A 22,195-nucleotide genomic window follows, 5' to 3' on the forward strand; every position below is an offset into this window, starting at 1 on the left:
TTTGTTATTGATCAAGGGAAGAATTCATACCTCCCGATGTATGTCGATACCTCCAGCGATCCTCTCCACGAATACCTTGGGGCTTTTATATTACTGTCATTTTCAGACGCCCAAAGCCTGCCGAAAATAGCGCACTTTCGACAGACCTTTACATTTTATCGACGACCATCGACAAAAAGTACGTGCCCATAGCGGAAGCCGCCATTGTGTCACGGCGTTGCATACGCGGCAAATCAAAAAGTAAGTCGAAAACATCGACGTTCACCAAGGATCGCAGAAATTTTGCTAGATGGAGAAGGTGGTTGCGCCTCGCGTTTCCTGTTCGACTTCGAGCGTCACGTCACTTTCTAAACTTGCTACCAGGTGGCCTCGAAGAGCAGCGATTTCTCGCAAGTACTTCTAAGGTAACAATTTCTATAAAAAGCGCATGCTCAAGTTCAAATTATATGAATATATTGATTAGACATAGACACACAGTGAAGTCTCTGTATTTATAAATCGTTTTTATTCATTTAATGACACGATATTCTTTACGAAAGAAGAATATTTATGTATACGAGTTAATTCTATGTTCTAGCTTTCACGGCGGGGTTACGTTAGAAAATCGGACACCGTTTCTATAGAAACGTGTTTTCCTATCAAATCCGCCGCCCTTATGGATCAAACGGATCAAACTTCTTCTTCTAAACTCAGTGTTTTGAAAGAACACTGTTCGTCCGAAGGGTGAAGGAGAAGAGTTCTTCAAAATTTAAGGGAAAGGGAGGAGATAAAATGCACAAAAATCGTGCGCTCGTTTTGGTTCCTCCGCCTCCTCTGAGGTTCACTTTAAACGAATGGCATCTGAACAATCGCCACAGGTACGAATACTATTGCTATTACCACGAAAATAAAGTTTCTTTGAATATAATTGATTAAGAATACTCTTTACATATATCGAAACAGGTATCGATGTTCCGAGGCGCAGCAAAAATTGGCGGAGCAGCTTCTGTCCGAGTCTCAACGCGTTTGCGACCTCACCTCCGAGAGAGCGCGAGACAACAAGGAGGAGACGGACCATAGGCTTAAAGAGAAGCTCGAGGATATCGAGTTTCGGAAAAAGGAGCTGTTGCGTATTAGAAAGGAGGTCCTCCTCGAGAGCGACGTGTTATCGATATATAAAGAACGCATCATGGATGCACTCGGATCCGTGAGAAGGAACGGCCTCGTCATTTGCGAGAAATGCCTCGTCATGAGGTCAGATTCACGAGAGAAATGAAATCTCCACATCTTCCAATTTAGACACCTAGCATTTTTTTTCAACCCTCTAAATGATACTGATTGTTATTAATGCTTCATTGCAGGGAGCATAGACTGGGAATCGATCTAGTTCTCGACGCCATTGGGAAAGAGCTGTTGAAAGAGTGCGAGGTAATAAAGGGAGCTGAAAGTTTGCTAGAGAGGACTCTGGAGCAGACTCAGGAGCAAATTCGTCGGTTGAAAGCGACGCTCTATTACATGGATCACGATCTGGAGGACAAGGAGAACAATTTACGTATCGACAGGCACAATTTGACGCTGAGGGAAAGCAGCCTCAACTTGAGCATTTACCACGGCACATCGCGGCTCGATCCCTCGTACGTGATACGTTTTATTGGTATCCTGATGCTTTCTACCGTCGTCGGAAAGTTATGCCATTTTTAAGACCCGTCTTTATGCACCAAGGACCATAGAGTTGAACGAGTGGGAAATGCAGACGAATCAGAATATTAATGCCGCTTCGAAGGAAGTAAACAGCGCCAGACAGATGCGCTGCTATATCGATACGATCATCAGGCAAGTGATCGACGACTTGAACGATCAGAAGAACTCTACTGACGAGGCTTTCAGATATCGCATCGAAGAGACGAAGGAAGCTAAAATGAAGTTAGAGTTACAGCACTCCGAGGTGTGCCAATTCACAATTGCGAAGTTGGAGGATCAGGTGATAGAGTGTCCTGAGATTATATTCCATCACTTTTTGCACAGATAATGCGACAGGCGTCTGACATGGCACAGAACATTGAGTCTATAAAACAATCGATCATGCAGAAAGAATGTTATTTAGCTTTAGCGCATACGAGACTCGGTAACCGTTGTCAAAGACCTGGTTTAGAGCTGACCCGAGATCTGGTAGAGATCCAGCTCGTCAAGGAAGTACACGATCTACGAGAAGTCGTAGCGAACCTGCAGGAAACTATGTTCAATGTTCGTAAAATTGTTAATACGATCGTTAATGTTCTTTTCCGTGTTCCCTACCAACTAATTCTTCGCAGGCCGAAGCATCGCTGCGTTATTTACTGAAGACACAGATGCAGATCGAGGAAGACATCAACGTTAAGACAAACACTTTAAAAATTGACGAGGTCGACTGTATGACTCTTCGCCAAAGCCTGGATTACCACGCTTATTAAATGTATCCAACGATGCAACACGACTTTATACTCAGCATTTTCATTCAATAATACGATAAATAAAATATCAAGCACCTGTATCAATATTTAAAATGAAAAAACAATTGCACTCTATTTTCAGCCTCCATTTGAATGTAACAATAATGCCGCCATTGGGAGAAATCGGACAAGCCGCGAGAATCGACTGCTGCTCGTGGCCTCCTAGTGGCGGGCTTAAAAAGTGCCATTAATATTACACGCGCTAATTGCATCTTTCTGCGAATTATTAGTTCGTGGATTTGCGCGCCGTAAAGACTACTATAGGAAGTTGAGCAGCTCCCCCAGTAAAAAGTACCACGATTCGGTTGATTCATACATTCACACGATAATTCAGGGGTCGATACTGTCCCGTCGTAAAAATACAAATGGTGGCTGTGTGTGCGAGTCGGGCACTCTTCACCTGCGCGCGCAGCACTCGAAAGCGTCAACTGTTCGATACTGTAGCATCAGTCACTGACGTTAGGTTGAATTCTGGTTGATTTAGTTCGATGGCGGATGCGTGCCGCGTACGTTTGTTGCTCGACGTTACAGTTCCTCGTCGCGAGTTGTAAACTCTGTTTTATATTCTTCGTGTTCGGGCATACTGCACAGCAGCAGTTATATTTCACGAAATGGCAAGTGACACGATAATTTCGTTGCCCGCGGAAATAATCGTGTACATTTTGGAAGGCAGACAACTCGGGTTCTCGGACGTGATCAATTTCAGCTCGACGTGCAAGCACCTGTATAAAATTGTCAGGAATAATAATAAACTGTGGGAGAGGAAGTTTTTCCAACGGTACGTTTATTTCGCATGGAAAGGCGAACGTGTCGCTTTTAAAAGCAAAAAATCGTGGGCGAGTTTGCACTGTTGATATTCAGTGGCTTTGTGACTTTTTTTATCTCGCGTATCGCGAGATTCCTGCTAACGCCGTGGTCAAACAAGTTGCTTTTCTCTTTTATGTATACATAGTCGATCTAGTTAACACAAGACGTAGATCGTTATTTTTGTTTGAGATACGTGCACTGTTTCAAGAAGCTTCCTTCGTGGATGCATTCTGTTATCTCATTTCCCGCGGGGAAATATTAATAGCAGTGTTTTAATATCGTACTTTGACACAGACTCTATGAGTACAGGGATAATGAAATTAGGACGATAAGAAGTAAAATATTCTTGCTCGTTCATTTTATCTAGAACAATGCTAACTCTTGTTTTCTTTTTTATGATAGATGGCCACTCCTAAAAGAAACATATCAGACGAGTCATGAATCACGTCGTAAATTACACTGGAGGGAAGAAATAATAGCCAGCCTTAGCAGTAGAAGAGCGTTGCTTTCCTCCTTGTTGTTTATGTCGGGTACACACTATAGGAAGGTAGAGTTGCCGAATTGTGAGTTCAAAGAATTTGACCCAATGTTTCGTCCAGAGGAAGGCGCTCATCCACTCGCTTACTACTTTCTTGTGGATGAGCTTATCAGCTTGATCAATCGTCCTGCTCCGTAAGTATAACTGTATTCGAGCACCAGTGGATTGCGAAGTTACACGTGATGTTCGCAATGACACACATGATCTTCGGAGATACTTCTTTGGAGCACTAATTAATATTTGCATCGTTTACAGAGCCAGCAATTTAACGCACAGATATTATGCTCTTAAAATCGTCCGATATTTGAAGCAGAGCCATTTGAAAGACGAGTGGCAGAAATTCATATCCCTACCACCTAAACAACAGATCTTGGAACGCGGCGCAACCATTATATCGCAATGGAGCCAGCCTAATAAACATGTATCATACTCGCATGTATCGTCGTTACTGGATAATATCGCAGACCAGGTGAAAGAGTTGCTCAGGCAGCAATATCCAGCTCACTCGATATTCTCGGCCTGGACAGACCAGTTTACTTACTGGAGGAATAATATTATCAACGACAATCAATGGAGCGTTACAGAAACGAGACAGATAACAGATGTGCTGTGCAAAGTATTATTTGAGAAATTGGGATTCTACGGGAATAGCGAGATGTATTATTCATCGGAAAACTTGTTCATAGATTGTGTAAGTTGCGAAAGAATCTAGTAATGGTTGCATGTACTTTATCTCTGTATAAGTAACGATACTTGTTTTGCATAGGTGTTAGAACGTAAGCAGGGAATTCCTATAACTTTGGCAATAATATTCGAAAGTGTTGCTCGTAGACTTGGGGTACGTTGCGAGCCTGTTAGCTTTCCGTCTCATTTCCTGTTAAGATGGAAGGAAAGATAGTAAGTTCTCAGCTGTTGTAAATACGAGTAGTATTTAATGATCGGATGCGTTTCGCGGATTTCAGGCATTGCTAATTGTTTTGTTCCAGTGGTCCGGAGTCTAATGACGCGGAGAACTTTTATATCGATGTTTTCAATGGTGGTCAGTTTCTGACTAAGGAGCATTGCCCTAGGATCGGTGGAGTATCAAAATGTCCAATAGAGAAGTACAATGTTCACGAGCCGGCGACTACCATAGAAGTTTGTAATTCTTTCAATTTAACGATCTTTGCTCTACGTTCCACTTCGAATTTATCATTCATCCCTGTGCGTAACAGGTAGTAACAAGAATGGCGAATAATCTACAAATAGCTACCAGGCAACACACACACCTGAATGATAGAACAGCGAGGTTACGCTCTGCTCTTGAACTTCAACACATGGTAGAACCCAACAATATGAACACAATTGTACAGCTGAGCCGTATATATATCTTGCAGGAAATGGACTTAACGGAACTAGTGATAACGCTAGAAAATATGGAGGTATTTCGCAGTGTTAACATACATCGCAAGGATTAGTTTAAATCGAAGCCTTACTAAAATTTCTTTAGGACTTAGAAGTAATGTCGAGGAGACGGGCGAATATTATTTCGGAGGCGTGTCAGGCATGGAAGAAGCATTTGTTACCGGACGTACGGATAACGATACTACTTTGAATATTTTTTTAGATAAGACCGTTCAGTAAGTCGTAGGTTTTGTTCTAATAATAATTATTACGTACGTATCCAGGAGGGAGTGGAACCAAAACAAAGAGAGCCACCTGTAAAATATGCCGTGGGATTGATAATGAAGCACAAAATACACGGGCATTTATGTGTGATAACAGGGTGGGATGTGCATCGCAAGGAGTCGAAAGTATGGATGAATGAAATAAATGTGGATCACTTGGAGGCGAGTACAGATCAGCCGTTTTATTACACGTGCATGGATGATGGATCGAGTCGTTACGTAGCGCAAGGTAACGGCAACTTCGTTGCTCGAATTTATTCATTTCTGTAAAACGAGAGAAGCAACGGGATCTTCTGAAGCGGGATTGAATCTTTTCATTAGAAAACCTGTCACTGGCCCCTAATCCTGAATGGATAAACCATCATTCGACTGGCAGATACTTCTACGCGTTCAGTGGCACGCATTACGTCCCGAACGTAGAACTAGCTAGGGAATACCCAGAAGATGGAAAGGTTCGTGATGAATGGCTTCTAGCGTACACGCAAAGCGGTATGGTATACGATACCACTTAACAATTTACTCTCCCCCTAACTGGAGTACAAGGTAACGATAATGTAACAAATATCCTTTTATTCTATTACGTATTCCGTGCTTAATGATTAAGAGGCCGTGTTATTTTTATAGAAGACGAAGAGACAGATAGAAATTAATAAACATTGTATTTTCCATTTCTCGTATTTCAGTTCTAGTATTGAATGTAGATTCGAAGTTGTATATATAAAGAATTCAATGGGGGTGTAAAGATACAGCTTGTATGATAGGTGGAGTTTGTACAGTTTATCTTGTAGCGTCGAAGGCTCGGGAGTTCTAACTTATGAGCTGTGACAATAGAAAGGCGTCACGCTACTACGTACAGATAAAAGTTTTCTTACGTTGGGCTGTGTAATAATATAAGATAATCGCTCAGAAAACGCGGAGTACCTTCCGACTTCTAACCCGTTCATGTGTGATATAAATTATATATGAATAGAATTATTATCTGTAATAAGAGTGACAATTTGGTCGACGTTTCTATGATACTTCGTTACGTTTATAAGTATCGTCTAAATGTAATAAGCAGCCACTCCTGAGATTGTAAGAGCAATCTATGTCAACTATTTACAGTCTACAGTTATTTAATCAGAGTCCGAACACACATACACACCAAAAAATAACGCAAGACATTTATTTATCTGTGCTCTTTATTTCGTTTCACTGTCGTGGGCAGTGCTTGGCTTACGCGCAAGCTGTCACATAAAAAGTAGTACAAAATTTGATTTCACAATACTTGCAATACCACAACCATCCAAGAAGAAATAAAGGAAAAAACGTGTCGAGTATTTTGATATTATGTAATATATTAATAGTTAAATTTAAAGAAATTGGAATTTCTCTAAATACATACTACGCGCGTGTAATAAATAATCATAAATAATGTAAATTACGCTACTCAGTATGGAATGGTGTTGATATTCTTTTTATATGTGATCTTCAAGTTGAAAAGAGAATCGATCCACGTTACTTAACGACTAATTAACAGTAAGAATAAAAGAAGAATTGTTTTACAGCAAATACTGAACTGTTAAGTATTTATAAAATGTATAGGGAGCATCTTGAATTTTTATATTTTTAGACAGTATTTACTACCCTCTATAAAATATTGATTTTCAATCGATCACCACACTTGTGTTAATACGTTCGAACGTCGGATTTCTGAGTCTTGCTAGTTCTTCTATCGCTTCTAATAACAATAATTAACGTTTCAATAAACGAAAATCACAGTACACTTGTAACAATAAATACGATGGATGTGATTCAAGGAGAACCTGGAGTGTTACTTTCTTCTAAAGACCTGCGCAATGATAATATTAATTGAACGGTACGCCCACGATTATTCTGCTCTATTACATAGCTTTCGAAAGCTATGCATCTATTATTAAACAGATACTCACTTTTCAGTAACAGATTTATTGGCAGTATCGCTAGAAGATGCTTGCACAGTGGCGTCCACAGTTTTCTGACCTGCGACATTTTAGAATCCTGCGTTTTAATAATTTATATCATAGAAATTTCGTATTACGATACAGCCTATTATTTACTATGTTTGTGTTGATACAATACTGGCGCCCAGCTGTAATTATTAGGACTCGGTATAGCATCCGTGGTTGCATTGCTCGCAGACGACGATGCAGTATCGTGCCCTAACGAAAGCGTGGCGGATTTTATGGTGGCAGTGGGGCAGCCGTTACTCTTCCCATCCGACGAGAGATTTTTCCTGCGAACAATGTTCGAGCAACTCATATTCGATATGTAAGCTCTCTTTTACCTTCGACTAGATTAAGAAAACTGTGCACCTTAATTTATTGAAACAACTGGCAGTGTCCTTCTGAGATATAGGAAGCAGCCGAATGGTCTCCAGTAACAATTCGAATTCCGAGGTCTTGCTATTCTCATTGTTTATCACGCTGACATTGGCGGACGACGACGGCGACGATTGCTGCCGCGACAGCAAATGCTTGGACACGGTTTTGTTGCTGTCCAATGCTACTAAAAACGCGCACGTCACGGATTAAATATAAAAATTTTATAAGCAGTTCTCGATGCTACGCTACTTACCGTTTGGCACTATCAGGTCGGATCTGGACGTATCTAACTCGTGAGCGATTTTATTCACTGCCGACATCTTCGAGAGGTCTTTGTCGCAGTCTATCGAGTTCGAGCGAGTCGCCGGCTCAGATCTCGTCTGACTTCCGCATGCTATCAGACCAGAGACTTCCTGCTGGCAGATGTTGGACAATTGGCTCAGCTTTGGTCTACCGGCGCATAGGATCTGAGACTGGCAGAGATGCGAGGGGCACGCGGAACGTTTGTCGGAATATTGCTCGTTGCACGCTGCGTCCAGCTCGTGGTGCTTGTGCGAGAACGTGGAGGGTCCGTGGGTTGGTAGCGTGCTATTGCAATGCAAGGGGCTGGAGTTATGATGTTGCAGGCTCGTTAAAGAGGTCCTCGAGTCGCAGGTGTCGTCCATGTGCTGGTTGAAGCACAGAGAGGCCCAAGCTGAGTTCCTGTCCTGTATCTCGAACAAATGCAGCAGCATGATCTCGTCCTCCAAGCTGTCATTGCCTCGCAATCTGCAATGGAGAATTAAGTTACGCGCGCCATGACGAACACTGGCATAATGTTTCAAACTCAAAAACTGCGAGCAAGGCTACCTGCAAATATCTCCAGTACCGTCCCGGTTCGTCTGCTGCTTCGCGCGCTGTTTGTTCTGCATCCATGGCGTTAATTCTGCTACCTCAACGTCGTTCTCTCCTGCAAAACGTTACAGCAACTGTTATCAAACGTTTGCACGATAATTGGCAAGTGTAAAAAGCTCGTACTGTCGGTAGAAAAAGAGTTGCCACTGTCGAATAACAAATTGCTTTAAGTTTAAAATTCGGATTTAATGAAACGAGCGATAGAAAGGTTTCGATCGAAATCTTTCAATAGCTCCGATTATTACAGTGTATGCGGTAATATTTATTCTCCGTTGTAAGACTAAATGTAAGATGATTGATTCGAGAGAGAGAGAGATAAGGAAATGAGAGAGGGGTAAGGAAATTCTCATGAGACTGCTTGGAAGTGATCAGGGAATTGCGAGGTAGGATTGTCTTTCACGAAATCTTCGCCTGGTTTCTCATTCGTGGGATTTTCGTTTTCGACACCTTTATCTAACTTGTTCTCCCGCCGCCTATGCCTCTGCACCTCTATAGAACCTCTGTTCGAGCTCGTACCTAATTTAGTAACATCACATCACTACGCTACATTGTACTCCAATGCAAAGAATGATATACAAGTAGTATTGCTAACGTAACAGATCTATTATCATAAAAGATAAAGGATCATTCGTATAGCTTGCCAATACAACGGGTCAGAGAATTCAACTCGTACCTGACATAGTTTCATCGTCCACGTCGTTCTCGTCATTAGAATTGTCATCCAATAGCGTTAAATGCGGCTCGTTATGTTCACATTCATCCAAATATATATCGTGTTCGCTTAATTCCTGAAGGAAATACAAGTCGCCAATTAATTCGTGCTGAACGCGAATGGCCACAAGTTAAATAAGTCCGGGGTCTTACCCCGCTATCGCTACTGCTGCTGCTGGACAGAAGATTCAATGGCTGCTGATTAAGTACTGTCGGCGAAGAGTAGGATGGGCACGGAGAGTGAGCATTGGTGGCCTGGCAATCCCCTGCAGAGCCGTCGTTTGTACCGTGCAGATTGGGCGATTCGGGCTCAACCACGCTCAGATTATTCACTCTGTGCTGCTTCAAGCTTGTCTTGGACGAGATGGAAGATAGCGTGGAAGAGGATCCAAGAGGACGCATATTGGATAGCTCTCCTAAGTCACACATGGGCATTAATTGGTCACCGGATATAGCGCCGCTGTTACTTCCGCCAGGAAGCATATTTTGTACCGATCTACCGCAAGAACAAATGTATTAAAGTATGTTGCTCTCTATGTTCTCTACAGTACAGAGCAGCAGTGCTGAAGAGGAAGCAGGGATGTACCTCGTGGGTGTACCATTAGGATAAGTTTCAATGGAACGAGAAGAATTCGAGTTGAGCAATGGATCTGCGGCACCTTGCGACTGTTGCATCGCCAAAGGTGTTACACTGGATGCTGGCCCGCACAGAGTTGCTCCGCTGGGTACCCTGGTCGCTGTTATAGCATTCCGTGAGATCTCTATCGCCAAACGCTGTGAAGAAATATTGCACTCGTGGACCAACGTGTAGATGAGATTCTTTAACCCAGGTCGTTATTTCATTACCTCTTTCAGCTCGTTAATTTGAGTGGCATACTGATTCTGCACTGTGACCAATTGACTGATGTACCATTGTTGGTCCCTGCAACGCTGATAGAATGTCGGTGGCCGTACCTGGAATCTATTACCCGTTTTTGTATTATAATTTAAACGATAACACAATCAACTGCTGCGATTCAGAAACAATCAGCCGTACCGCAATATCAGTGTGTCCAACTCGGTGTTCAAGTATCCCTCGGTCGCTAACAGATCTAGCCTGAAGAATCTATTGTAGCCCCAGCATTCGCCGATCTCGAAGTCCGAGGCGAATTCTCGAACGATGTTCTTACTCGTGTCTCGAGAGCCTTGGTGGATCATTTCAACTCTGTACTCGTATCTGGGAAACAATGAATTGAAATATAGAGAGGATTAATTAAGGATTGGTAGGCCGGGCATGTTTAAGTTCGATATTTTCAGAAATTCAAACTGTTCGTTGGACGTACTTGGACGTTTCCGGTAGACCAGCGCTTAATTCTAGGAAAACGGACAGATAATTTCCTCGTACAACTCCGTTCCCATCAGGATATACTTTTAATCTCCAGCACAATCCATTCACGTGTAAAGGCGCAGAATAGACTGGGTCTGCTTTTAATTGGAGTTGAGTAAAGTTTTGCATCGCGAACGTGGCACTGTCGTAGCCTGGCACAATTTCGCTGAAGTAACGAATAGATGGTAAGTTCTCTTAGTATATCTGGCATTAGAGGATAAAGGATCGATCCTTTACCTATGGAAGTCTGCAGGAACAGGGGCAGTGACGAAACTCGTCATCGGTTTCTTTCGCACTTGGTGTATCATCCGCGAGAGATCCATGCTTTTGATGATGAGCTCGGAACGAGCGCAGCTATGCAACTGATGCTCCACCTCCTGCAGCAGAGCTTCCAGCTGCTCCGTCTCTAAAGTCAAGGAATTCTTCTGGCCCATTAACGTTAGTAATTTAGCTTTCAGCTGAGAATCTAGGCGCGCTATCATCAGTTCTACTGCATTTCTGATCTCCCTAACTCTCTCATCTTTTGCAGCCCTTACGGACTCAACGTTGCGTTCCTGGCGAAAGATAGGATGCGAATTAATACAGGTCGTCAAGTGCCTCGATGGTTCGCGCAATGTTTGCACGTACCACTTCTTGAACGAGGCTTATCAACTCCATGAGCCTCCTTTTCAATTGTCCCACGCCTGCTCTTATTTGAGTTACATGCTGCTCGTACACTTCTTCCAATGGCTTGAAAGTATGACCCGAATGGGTGCCGCCCCACAGCGCGCACTGGTGGCATATACACGTGCGGCAGGTCCAACAGTAAACCGATAGCTTCTCGTGATGCACAGTACACCTATTAAACAGATACACAGACATTAATACGAAGGTAAAGGATTAAACTCTAGATTAGAAATAAACTACCTGTCCCTGTTAGAGTCGTCATGCCTAGAGTTTGATATACCAACAGCTTGAAGCGTGTCCAGCTGCTGCGTCACTTCTTCCACCCATCTGCAGTTCACTAGTTCGTGCAAATGCAGGGAAGCTCGGCAGTGAGGGCACTGAGAACGCTGCTCCGTGAGCCAACGTCTGATACAGGTATAACAACATAATTTACTGCAGTGAGGACAGAGATGGGCGTCCCTTAACTTTTCCATACAAATGAAGCATCGAAAGACTTCTGCCAATGTCTACAACAGACGGAATCACTCGTAAATCTCAAAATCCATAATAGAAACCAAAAGCAAACGGTTCTTTCTTGTATGTAAAATCTCTGCACGAGTTTGTTTTTCAGTATGCGATACTGAGAAATTGAAGACCCTCTAAATACAAGAAATATGTATTTGCATTAAATATAAGTTTTAAAATGTAGACCCGGTATTGGAAATTTACCAACCTCCACACTGTGGTCATCCGAATTTTTGGAATTAATAGATGTTTCCCTGCTGGCCATCCTGTCTGACATTTATTAATAAAAAATTAATCGGATGTTATCGATCGTTAAACGTATCGCCAGCTCTCAAAGCCATGCGAACCTCCGACATATCATCTCGTGTAGTTCATTAAAGTATAATCAATTTAACGATACGTTATTTCCAAAACATTTTTATTATTAACAATTGTCACTTATCAACTATTTGACGAGACATACAGGCAATGCTTCTTTCTATATAGGTACTCTTAAAAATTTGCAGAGGGGATATTCGATATTGTTATGAGATGTTATTCGCCATGAAGTAGAATATTCTATGGTAAGCAGTGTGGGAAACATTTGATTCCGTTGGGCCATTTATTTTGAGATGCTGTAGCAACGGTAGAAACTGTAGAAAGCGTAATGAATTTATATTCTTAAATGATTCTTTATACGTCCCAAGAGAAACATACGAAATGGATAATTCGAGGGATACAGAGACGGAGTGTTTTATGTTTGACGTAAAATCTTTAGGATATAAACTCCCTTGCTATTCAAAAATAAATCATCTTTACATTAGAATTTCTTATTTCAAAGCGAATTTGTTAAGTAATTTCGTTTCGAGTACTATTAAGTCGGTAATCAAGTATTCGTGAGTAGTAGAGAATTGCTGGAAATAGTTTGATATATCATATACTGTAGTAATCGATTTACTGCATATACAAAGTTACAGTATTAAATAAAAAACATTACAACATAGGTAGAGATAATTTAGGACAAATTGAAATATGTAATTAAAATTGAAATATAATTTAATGTAATCTTCTATTACATAAGAAGAATGAAATTTATTTTATGGGCCCAGAAATGCTGTTAGAACATATCTAGTGGTCCATCAACGCGCCACTCGATATCTTACGGTGATAGCTATAAACTAAAATGAGCCGTACTGAAGGCAAAATGGCAACACCGCGAGAGTTCGGCTTCGATATACCTAACCCAACCTACCGTATCAGCTTCCCAGCCTCTCACTATCCACCGGCCTCCCGGCTACAGTCTCCTTTTACCGGCCTTTCGGTTTCCCGTCTATCTTTCAGATATTTATATTAATGTAGAACTGAAATCCTCTAATTATCAGAATCGGAGCAATAATCCAGGTGTTTTATTTATTTATATTAACCCTACAGATCCTTATTTCTGCGTGTAACAGATTTATTTAATACAATGTATAGCATTTTTGGACATTTTGTTTTACATGTATTTTTTTACAAATTTCATATATTCATTAATAATGCCACGGCGTTGGTGTGTTCATAATTGCAAGGAAAAAATTATGATACTACTTTAAAAGATAATAATTACAATTCTATATGTTTATTCCCCAAAGATGAGGAATGACCGAAAAAATAAATGGTTGCTGTTCCTCGTATAAATTGGACACCAACAAAATATTCTGCCAGTCGTAGATGATTCCATTAAAGTTTATATATCCAGTTATTGGTCCCATTCTGTTGCTAAAAAGTGAAATTGCAATATATATAGATTATTAATTGTGGAGGATAAAGGTAAAACTGTAGGCAATGTATATTTTCATCACTTATAAAGAGGGGGCCTTTCTGTTCCCACTGAAGAAGTAATAACCTCGTTTATTCATATGAAAGACTCGAAGCTTGTAATTTCTATGGTATTCTTAAGGAAATACCATAGATATTTGAAATTTGGATAGGAATATGTGAAAGGTATTTCTGAATAATAATACAGTTTGTTTCAAGTTTCTTTCAATATATTTGCATAAAAGGCCTTTACAGTGTTACAATAAAGTATAAGGTATATAAAGTCACTATTTTCTTGTGATTACTATCAAGGTTTCCATCATTCCGTCGAAATATTCCGAAGTTAAAACCTGTAAGAAGAAAAATATTTTTAGTAACATGACTTGTCTATTATTGAAAATGGGAGAAACGTTACAACATTTTGTCACGTATGAAAATATATTAGTAAAGGGAATAATTTTATTGTGCAACATGTTGATTGAAATTAGTCGTTTTAGATTTTATGTTTCCGGTAAGATTTAATATTAATTCCTACCACTCGTAGCACTGTAATCTTATTTTAGAATAAGTCGGTAACGTTGGGTGCGACACGAGCAGCGGCCAAATCAGCAACTACGTACTCTGAAATCTGTTGAAATGCTGTGCGTGTGTGCCGTGCTTGTACATGTGTGACATGTTTAGAGTTTAGAGTGTGCCGATGCGATGTAACTAATCTCACATACTGTAACTAGAGCGATTATTAATCGTGTATATTTCTGCTTTACAGGTAAGGAATTTTTACATAAAAGACGTTCAACCGGCTGCATTTTACGACTGTGTTCATTGAGATGAAATTTGCACAAGCTACTGCTTCAGCCGAATTACCCAGTTACACTTGTAACATTTCAGTGTATTGCATTTCACTTATTTGAATAAATTGCAGCTAAGTGGTAAAAGAGTTTTTTTATTTAACGAGCACTACTTACTCCTTCCTATTCCAAATCACATATAAAAGACATGCTAAAAAGAACACCTAAAAAGATCCTTCCACGCAGACTGGTTTTAAAAATCTTCGCATTAAAGCACTACTTTAAATATGCCATTCACTACTCTCAAACTCTATCGACTTTCGTTCAAGGCTTCTACTTCTCTTCAGAGACATTACTTTGCGCTACCTCTTTCCACGTCATGTTATCCTGTTACGAAGCCTGATTTTAGAGATATCTGAAAATTTTCGCCAGATTTTGGCCCAGGTATCAGGAGAACATGAAGCGAAAAGAGGTATTCTGAATTTCAGCTTCGAAGGCATCCTCGATTCTCTCTCCGAAGACGTTACTTAGTGCCACCCCTTTCGACATCATGTTCTCCTGTTACAAAGCTCAATTTTGTGCACTCTGAAAATTTTCGCCAGATTTTGGCCCAGGTATCAGGAGAACATGAAACGAAAAGAGGTATTCTGAATTTCAGCTTCGAAAGCATCCTCGATTCTCTCTCCGAAGACGTTACTTAGTGCCACCTCTTTCGACATCATGTTCTCCTGTTACAAAGCCCAATTTTGTGCATTCTGAAAATTTATGCCAGATTTTGGCCCAGGTATCAGGAGAACATGAAGCGAAAAGAGGTATTCTGAATTTCAGCTTCGAAGGCATCCTCGATTCTCTCTCCGAAGACGTTACTTAGTGCCACCTCTTTCGACATCATGTTCTCCTGTTACAAAGCCCAATTTTGTGCATTCTGAAAATTTATGCCAGATTTTGGCCCAGGTATTAGGAGAACATGAAGCGAAAAGAGGTATTCTGAATTTCAGCTTCGAAGGCATCCTCGATTCTCTCTCCGAAGACGTTACTTAGTGCCATCTCTTTCGACGGCATGTTCTCCTGTTACAAAGCCCAATTTTGTGCATTCTGAAAATTTTTGCCAGATTTTGGCCCAGGTATCAGGAGAACATGAAGCGAAAAGAGGTATTCTGAATTTCAGCTTCGAAGGCATCCTCGATTCTCTCTCCGGAGACTTTACTTAGTGCCACCTCTTTCGACATCATGTTCTCCTGTTACAAAGCCCAATTTTGTGCATTCTGAAAATTTATGCCAGATTTTGGCCCAGGTATCAGGAGAACATGAAGCGAAAAGAGGTATTCTGAATTTCAGCTTCGAAGGCATCCTCGATTCTCTCTCCGAAGACTTTATTTAGTGCCACCTCTTTCGACATCATGTTCTCCTGTTACAAAGCCCAATTTTGTGCATTCTGAAAATTTATGCCAGATTTTGGCCCAGGTATCAGGAGAACATGAAGCGAAAAGAGGTATTCTGAATTTCAGCTTCGAAGGCATCCTCGATTCTCTCTGCGGAGACATTACTTTGTGCCATCTCTTTTGACGGCATGTTCTCCTGTTACAAAGCCCAATTTTGTGCATTCTGAAAATTTTTGCCAGATTTTGGCCCAGGTATCAGGAGAACATGAAGCGAAAAGAGGTATTCTGAATTTCAGCTTCGAAGGCATCCTCGATTCTCTCTCCGGAGACATTAGTTTGTGCCATCTCTTTCGACAGCATGTTCTCCTGTTACAAAGCCCAATTTTGTGCATTCTGAAAATTTTTGCCAGATTTTGGCCCAGGTATCAGGAGAACATGAAGCGAAAAGAGGTATTCTGAATTTCAGCTTCGAAGGCATCCTCGATTCTCTCTCCGGAGACTTTACTTAGTGCCACCTCTTTCGACATCATGTTCTCCTGTTACAAAGCCCAATTTTGTGCATTCTGAAAATTTATGCCAGATTTTGGCCCAGGTATCAGGAGAACATGAAGCGAAAAGAGGTATTCTGAATTTCAGCTTCGAAGGCATCCTCGATTCTCTCTGCGGAGACATTACTTTGTGCCATCTCTTTTGACGGCATGTTCTCCTGTTACAAAGCCCAATTTTGTGCATTCTGAAAATTTTTGCCAGATTTTGGCCCAGGTATCAGGAGAACATGAAGCGAAAAGAGGTATTCTGAATTTCAGCTTCGAAGGCATCCTCGATTCTCTCTCCGGAGACATTACTTTGTGCCATCTCTTTCGACGGCATGTTCTCCTGTTACAAAGCCCAATTTTGTGCATTCTGAAAATTTTTGCCAGATTTTGGCCCAGGTATCAGGAGAACATGAAGCGAAAAGAGGTATTCTGAATTTCAGCTTCGAAGGCATCCTCGATTCTCTCTCCGGAGACTTTACTTAGTGCCACCTCTTTCGACATCATGTTCTCCTGTTACAAAGCCCAATTTTGTGCATTCTGAAAATTTATGCCAGATTTTGGCCCAGGTATCAGGAGAACATGAAGCGAAAAGAGGTATTCTGAATTTCAGCTTCGAAGGCATCCTCGATTCTCTCTCCGAAGACTTTACTTAGTGCCACCTCTTTCGACATCATGTTCTCCTGTTACAAAGCCCAATTTTGTGCATTCTGAAAATTTATGCCAGATTTTGGCCCAGGTATCAGGAGAACATGAAGCGAAAAGAGGTATTCTGAATTTCAGCTTCGAAGGCATCCTCGATTCTCTCTCCGAAGACTTTACTTAGTGCCACCTCTTTCGACATCATGTTCTCCTGTTACAAAGCCCAATTTTGTGCATTCTGAAAATTTTTGCCAGATTTTGGCCCAGGTATCAGGAGAACATGAAGCGAAAAGAGATATTCTGAATTTCAGCTTCGAAGGCATCCTCGATTCTCTCTCCGAAGACTTTACTTAGTGCCACCTCTTTCGACATCATGTTCTCCTGTTACAAAGCCCAATTTTGTGCATTCTGAAAATTTTTGCCAGATTTTGGCCCAGGTATCAGGAGAACATGAAGCGAAAAGAGGTATTCTGAATTTCAGCTTCGAAGGCATCCTCGATTCTCTCTCCGAAGACTTTACTTAGTGCCACCTCTTTCGACATCATGTTCTCCTGTTACAAAGCCCAATTTTGTGCATTCTGAAAATTTATGCCAGATTTTGGCCCAGGTATCAGGAGAACATGAAGCGAAAAGAGGTATTCTGAATTTCAGCTTCGAAGGCATCCTCGATTCTCTCTCCGAAGACTTTACTTAGTGCCACCTCTTTCGACATCATGTTCTCCTGTTACAAAGCCCAATTTTGTGCATTCTGAAAATTTATGCCAGATTTTGGCCCAGGTATCAGGAGAACATGAAGCGAAAAGAGGTATTCTGAATTTCAGATTCGAAGGCATCCTCGATTCTCTCTCCGAAGACTTTACTTAGTGCCACCTCTTTCGACATCATGTTCTCCTGTTACAAAGCCCAATTTTGTGCATTCTGAAAATTTTTGCCAGATTTTGGCCCAGGTATCAGGAGAACATGAAGCGAAAAGAGGTATTCTGAATTTCAGCTTCGAAGGCATCCTCGATTCTCTCTCCGAAGACTTTACTTAGTGCCATCTCTTTCGACATCATGTTCTCCTGTTACAAACCCCAATTTTGTGCATTCTGAAAATTTTTGCCAGATTTTGGCCCAGGTATCAGGAGAACATGAAGCGAAAAGAGGTATTCTGAATTTCAGCTTCGAAGGCCTCCTCGATTCTCTCTCCGAAGACTTTACTTAGTGCCACCTCTTTCGACATCATGTTCTCCTGTTACAAAGCCCAATTTTGTGCATTCTGAAAATTTATGCCAGATTTTGGCCCAGGTATCAGGAGAACATGAAGCGAAAAGAGGTATTCTGAATTTCAGCTTCGAAGGCATCCTCGATTCTCTCTCCGAAGACTTTACTTAGTGCCACCTCTTTCGACATCATGTTCTCCTGTTACAAAGCCCAATTTTGTGCATTCTGAAAATTTTTGCCAGATTTTGGCCCAGGTATCAGGAGAACATGAAGCGAAAAGAGATATTCTGAATTTCAGCTTCGAAGGCATCCTCGATTCTCTCTCCGAAGACTTTACTTAGTGCCACCTCTTTCGACATCATGTTCTCCTGTTACAAAGCCCAATTTTGTGCATTCTGAAAATTTTTGCCAGATTTTGGCCCAGGTATCAGGAGAACATGAAGCGAAAAGAGGTATTCTGAATTTCAGCTTCGAAGGCATCCTCGATTCTCTCTCCGAAGACTTTACTTAGTGCCACCTCTTTCGACATCATGTTCTCCTGTTACAAAGCCCAATTTTGTGCATTCTGAAAATTTATGCCAGATTTTGGCCCAGGTTTCAGGAGAACATGAAGCGAAAAGAGGTATTCTGAATTTCAGCTTCGAAGGCATCCTCGATTCTCTCTCCGAAGACTTTACTTAGTGCCACCTCTTTCGACATCATGTTCTCCTGTTACAAAGCCCAATTTTGTGCATTCTGAAAATTTATGCCAGATTTTGGCCCAGGTATCAGGAGAACATGAAGCGAAAAGAGGTATTCTGAATTTCAGCTTCGAAGGCATCCTCGATTCTCTCTCCGAAGACTTTACTTAGTGCCACCTCTTTCGACATCATGTTCTCCTGTTACAAAGCCCAATTTTGTGCATTCTGAAAATTTTTGCCAGATTTTGGCCCAGGTATCAGGAGAACATGAAGCGAAAAGAGGTATTCTGAATTTCAGCTTCGAAGGCATCCTCGATTCTCTCTCCGAAGACTTTACTTAGTGCCATCTCTTTCGACATCATGTTCTCCTGTTACAAACCCCAATTTTGTGCATTCTGAAAATTTTTGCCAGATTTTGGCCCAGGTATCAGGAGAACATGAAGCGAAAAGAGGTATTCTGAATTTCAGCTTCGAAGGCCTCCTCGATTCTCTCTCCGAAGACTTTACTTAGTGCCACCTCTTTCGACATCATGTTCTCCTGTTACAAAGCCCAATTTTGTGCATTCTGAAAATTTTTGCCAGATTTTGGCCCAGGTATCAGGAGAACATGAAGCGAAAAGAGGTATTCTGAATTTCAGCTTCGAAGGCATCCTCGATTCTCTCTCCGGAGACATTACTTTGTGCCATCTCTTTCGACGGCATGTTCTCCTGTTACAAAGCCCAATTTTGTGCATTCTGAAAATTTATGCCAGATTTTGGCCCAGGTATCAGGAGAACATGAAGCGAAAAGAGGTATTCTGAATTTCAGCTTCGAAGGCATCCTCGATTCTCTCTCCGGAGACATTACTTTGTGCCATCTCTTTCGACGGCATGTTCTCCTGTTACAAAGCCCAATTTTGTACATTCTGAAAATTTTTGCCAGATTTTGGCCCAGGTATCAGGAGAACATGAAGCGAAAAGAGGTATTCTGAATTTCAGCTTCGAAGGCATCCTCGATTCTCTCTCCGAAGACGTTACTTAGTGCCACCTCTTTCGACATCATGTTCTCCTGTTACAAAGCCCAATTCTGTGCATTCTGAAAATATTTGCCAGATTTTGGCCCAGGTATCAGGAGAACATGAAGCGAAAAGAGGTATTCTAAATTTCAGCTTCGAAGGCATCGCCTTAAAGTAGCAAACAAGAGCTACGCCTTTCATGGGCCTTTAAACAGTTCTCGGTTAATGTGATGCTTTTGAAAGACTCGAAGCTTGTAATTTCTATGGTATTCTTAAGGAAATACCATAGATATTTGAAATTTGGATAGGAATATGTGAAAGGTATTTCTGAATAATAATACAGTTTGTTTCAAATTTCTTTCAATATATTTGCATAAAAGGCCTTTACAGTGTTACAATAAAGTATAAGGTATATAAAGTCACTATTTTCTTGTGATTACTATCAAGGTTTCCATCATTCCGTCGAAATATTCCGAAGTTAAAACCTGTAAGAAGAAAAATATTTTTAGTAACATGACTTGTCTATTATTGAAAATGGGAGAAACGTTACAACATTTTGTCACGTATGAAAATATATTAGTAAAGGGAATAATTTTATTGTGCAACATGTTGATTGAAATTAGTCGTTTTAGATTTTATATGTTTCCGGTAAGATTTAATATTAATTCCTACCACTCGTAGCATTGTAATCTTATTTTAGAATAAGTCGGTAACGTTGGGTGCGACACGAGCAGCAGCCAAATCAGCAACTACGTACTCTGAAATCTGTTGAAATGCTGTGCGTGGGTGCGTGCTTGTATATGTGTGACATATTTAGAGTTTAGAGTGTGCCGATGCGATGTAACTAATCTCACATACTGTAACTAGAGCGATTATTAATCGTGTATATTTCTGTTTTACAGGTAAGGAATTTTTACATAAAAGACGTTAAACCGGCTGCATTTTCGACTGTGTTCATTGAGATGAAATTTGCACAAGCTACTGCTTCAGCCGAATTACCCAGTTACACTTGTAACATTTCATTGTATTGCATTTCACTTATTTGAATAAATTGCAGCTAAGTGGTAAAAGAGTTTTTTTATTTAACGAGCACTACTTACTCCTTCCTATTCCAAATCACATATAAAAGACATGCTAAAAAGAACACCTAAAAAGATCCTTCCACGCAGAGTGGTTTTAAAAATCTTCGCATTAAAGCACTACTTTAAATATGCCATTCACTACTCTCAAACTCTATCGACTTTCGTTCAAGACTTCTACTTCACTTCCGAGACATTACTTTGCGCTACCTCTTTCCACGTCATGTTATCCTGTTACGAAGCCTGATTTTAGAGATATCTGAAAATTTTCGCCAGATTTTGGCCCAGGTATCAGGAGAACATGAAGCGAAAAGAGGTATTCTGAATTTCAGCTTCGAAGGCATCCTCGATTCTCTCTCCGAAGACGTTACTTAGTGCCACCTCTTTCGACATCATGTTCTCCTGTTACAAAGCCAATTTTGTGCATTCTGAAAATTTTTGCCAGATTTTGGCCCAGGTATCAGGAGAACATGAAGCGAAAAGAGGTATTCTGAATTTCAGCTTCGAAGGCATCCTCGATTCTCTCTCCGAAGACGTTACTTAGTGCCACCTCTTTCGACATCATGTTCTCCTGTTACAAAGCCCAATTTTGTGCATTCTGGAAATTTTTGCCAGATTTTGGCCCAGGTATCAGGAGAACATGAAGCGAAAAGGGGTATTCTGAATTTCAGCTTCGAAGACATCCTCGATTCTCTCTCCGAAGACGTTACTTAGTGCCACCTCTTTCGACGGCATGTTCTCCTGTTACAAAGCCCAATTTTGTGCATTCTGAAAATTTTTGCCAGATTTTGGCCCAGGTATCAGGAGACCATGAAGCGAAAAGAGGTATTCTGAATATCAGCTTCGAAGACATCCTCGATTCTCTCTCCGAAGACGTTACTTAGTGCTACCTCTTTCGACGGCATGTTCTCCTGTTACAAAGCCCAATTTTGTACATTCTGAAAATTTTTGCCAGATTTTGGCCCAGGTATCAGGAGAACATGAAGCGAAAAGAGGTATTCTGAATTTCAGCTTCGAAGGCATCCTCGATTCTCTCTCCGAAGACGTTACTTAGTGCCACCTCTTTCGACGGCATGTTCTCCTGTTACAAAGCCCAATTTTGTGCACTCTGAAAATTTTTGCCAGATTTTGGCCAATATATCAGGAGAACATGA

The 22,195-nt window shown here is 41.0% G+C and overlaps 3 protein-coding genes across 6 annotated transcripts; 2 read left to right on the forward strand and 1 right to left on the reverse strand.

Annotated features, from left to right (window-relative positions):
• The first annotated feature begins 291 nt into the window (after positions 1-291).
• Positions 292-2,527, forward strand: Tektin-c (Tektin C). Its single transcript, XM_076818934.1, has 7 exons — positions 292-404; positions 578-857; positions 943-1,233; positions 1,341-1,613; positions 1,702-1,924; positions 2,005-2,223; positions 2,292-2,527. The coding sequence occupies exons 2-7, from the start codon at positions 772-774 to the stop codon at positions 2,427-2,429; spliced, it is 1,230 nt and encodes a 409-aa protein (XP_076675049.1). The 5' UTR covers positions 292-404; positions 578-771; the 3' UTR covers positions 2,430-2,527.
• A 309-nt stretch (positions 2,528-2,836) lies between these two features.
• Positions 2,837-7,284, forward strand: LOC143372745 (F-box only protein 21). 2 transcript variants are annotated; one of them, XM_076819273.1, is made up of 10 exons: positions 2,837-3,246; positions 3,678-3,947; positions 4,069-4,504; positions 4,580-4,710; positions 4,800-4,950; positions 5,028-5,234; positions 5,303-5,383; positions 5,481-5,709; positions 5,802-6,023; positions 6,164-7,284. In XM_076819273.1, the coding sequence occupies exons 1-9, from the start codon at positions 3,080-3,082 to the stop codon at positions 5,990-5,992; spliced, it is 1,863 nt and encodes a 620-aa protein (XP_076675388.1). In that variant the 5' UTR covers positions 2,837-3,079; the 3' UTR covers positions 5,993-6,023; positions 6,164-7,284. The 2 variants fall into 2 exon arrangements, with proteins under 2 accessions (XP_076675388.1, XP_076675387.1); XM_076819272.1 differs by having other exon boundaries at positions 2,838-3,246; positions 5,802-7,284.
• On the reverse strand, positions 6,644-12,739 carry LOC143372744 (uncharacterized). 3 transcript variants are annotated; one of them, XM_076819270.1, is made up of 16 exons: positions 12,172-12,738; positions 11,700-11,965; positions 11,421-11,631; positions 11,031-11,347; positions 10,750-10,959; positions 10,464-10,643; positions 10,274-10,388; positions 10,014-10,201; positions 9,581-9,923; positions 9,390-9,504; positions 8,672-8,771; positions 8,076-8,590; positions 7,814-8,003; positions 7,559-7,734; positions 7,412-7,481; positions 6,644-7,311 (listed from the first exon to the last, which is right to left on the reverse strand). In XM_076819270.1, exons 1-16 carry the CDS (start codon positions 12,238-12,240, stop codon positions 7,275-7,277), a joined length of 3,102 nt encoding a protein of 1,033 aa, XP_076675385.1. In that variant the 5' UTR covers positions 12,241-12,738; the 3' UTR covers positions 6,644-7,274. The 3 variants fall into 3 exon arrangements, with proteins under 3 accessions (XP_076675385.1, XP_076675384.1, XP_076675386.1); XM_076819269.1 differs by having other exon boundaries at positions 7,814-8,006; XM_076819271.1 differs by lacking the exon at positions 6,644-7,311 and having other exon boundaries at positions 7,476-7,499; positions 7,814-8,006; positions 12,172-12,739.
• Between the last annotated feature and the right edge of the window lie 9,456 nt (positions 12,740-22,195).

The sequence above is a fragment of the Andrena cerasifolii genome, chromosome 8 (assembly GCF_050908995.1).
Source record: "Andrena cerasifolii isolate SP2316 chromosome 8, iyAndCera1_principal, whole genome shotgun sequence".
Lineage (NCBI taxonomy): Eukaryota > Metazoa > Arthropoda > Insecta > Hymenoptera > Andrenidae > Andrena > Andrena cerasifolii.

Bases quoted from the DNA above. Each gene is read 5' to 3' on its own strand.
- Tektin-c (XM_076818934.1), top strand. From the start codon at position 772: ATGCACAAAAATCGTGCGCTCGTTTTGGTTCCTCCGCCTCCTCTGAGG. The intron at 1,614-1,701 runs GTACGTGATACG...TTATGCACCAAG, and splicing joins ACATCGCGGCTCGATCCCTC to GACCATAGAGTTGAACGAGT. The intron at 2,224-2,291 runs GTTCGTAAAATT...AATTCTTCGCAG, and splicing joins TGCAGGAAACTATGTTCAAT to GCCGAAGCATCGCTGCGTTA.
- LOC143372745 (XM_076819273.1), top strand. From the start codon at position 3,080: ATGGCAAGTGACACGATAATTTCGTTGCCCGCGGAAATAATCGTGTAC. The intron at 4,951-5,027 runs GTTTGTAATTCT...TGTGCGTAACAG, and splicing joins AGCCGGCGACTACCATAGAA to GTAGTAACAAGAATGGCGAA. The intron at 5,235-5,302 runs GTATTTCGCAGT...AAATTTCTTTAG, and splicing joins TAACGCTAGAAAATATGGAG to GACTTAGAAGTAATGTCGAG.
- LOC143372744 (XM_076819269.1), bottom strand. From the start codon at position 12,240: ATGTCAGACAGGATGGCCAGCAGGGAAACATCTATTAATTCCAAAAAT. The intron at 10,202-10,273 runs GTAATGAAATAA...ATTTCTTCACAG, and splicing joins AAATTAACGAGCTGAAAGAG to CGTTTGGCGATAGAGATCTC. The intron at 7,482-7,558 runs GTAAATAATAGG...AAAATGTCGCAG, and splicing joins ATTGTATCAACACAAACATA to GTCAGAAAACTGTGGACGCC.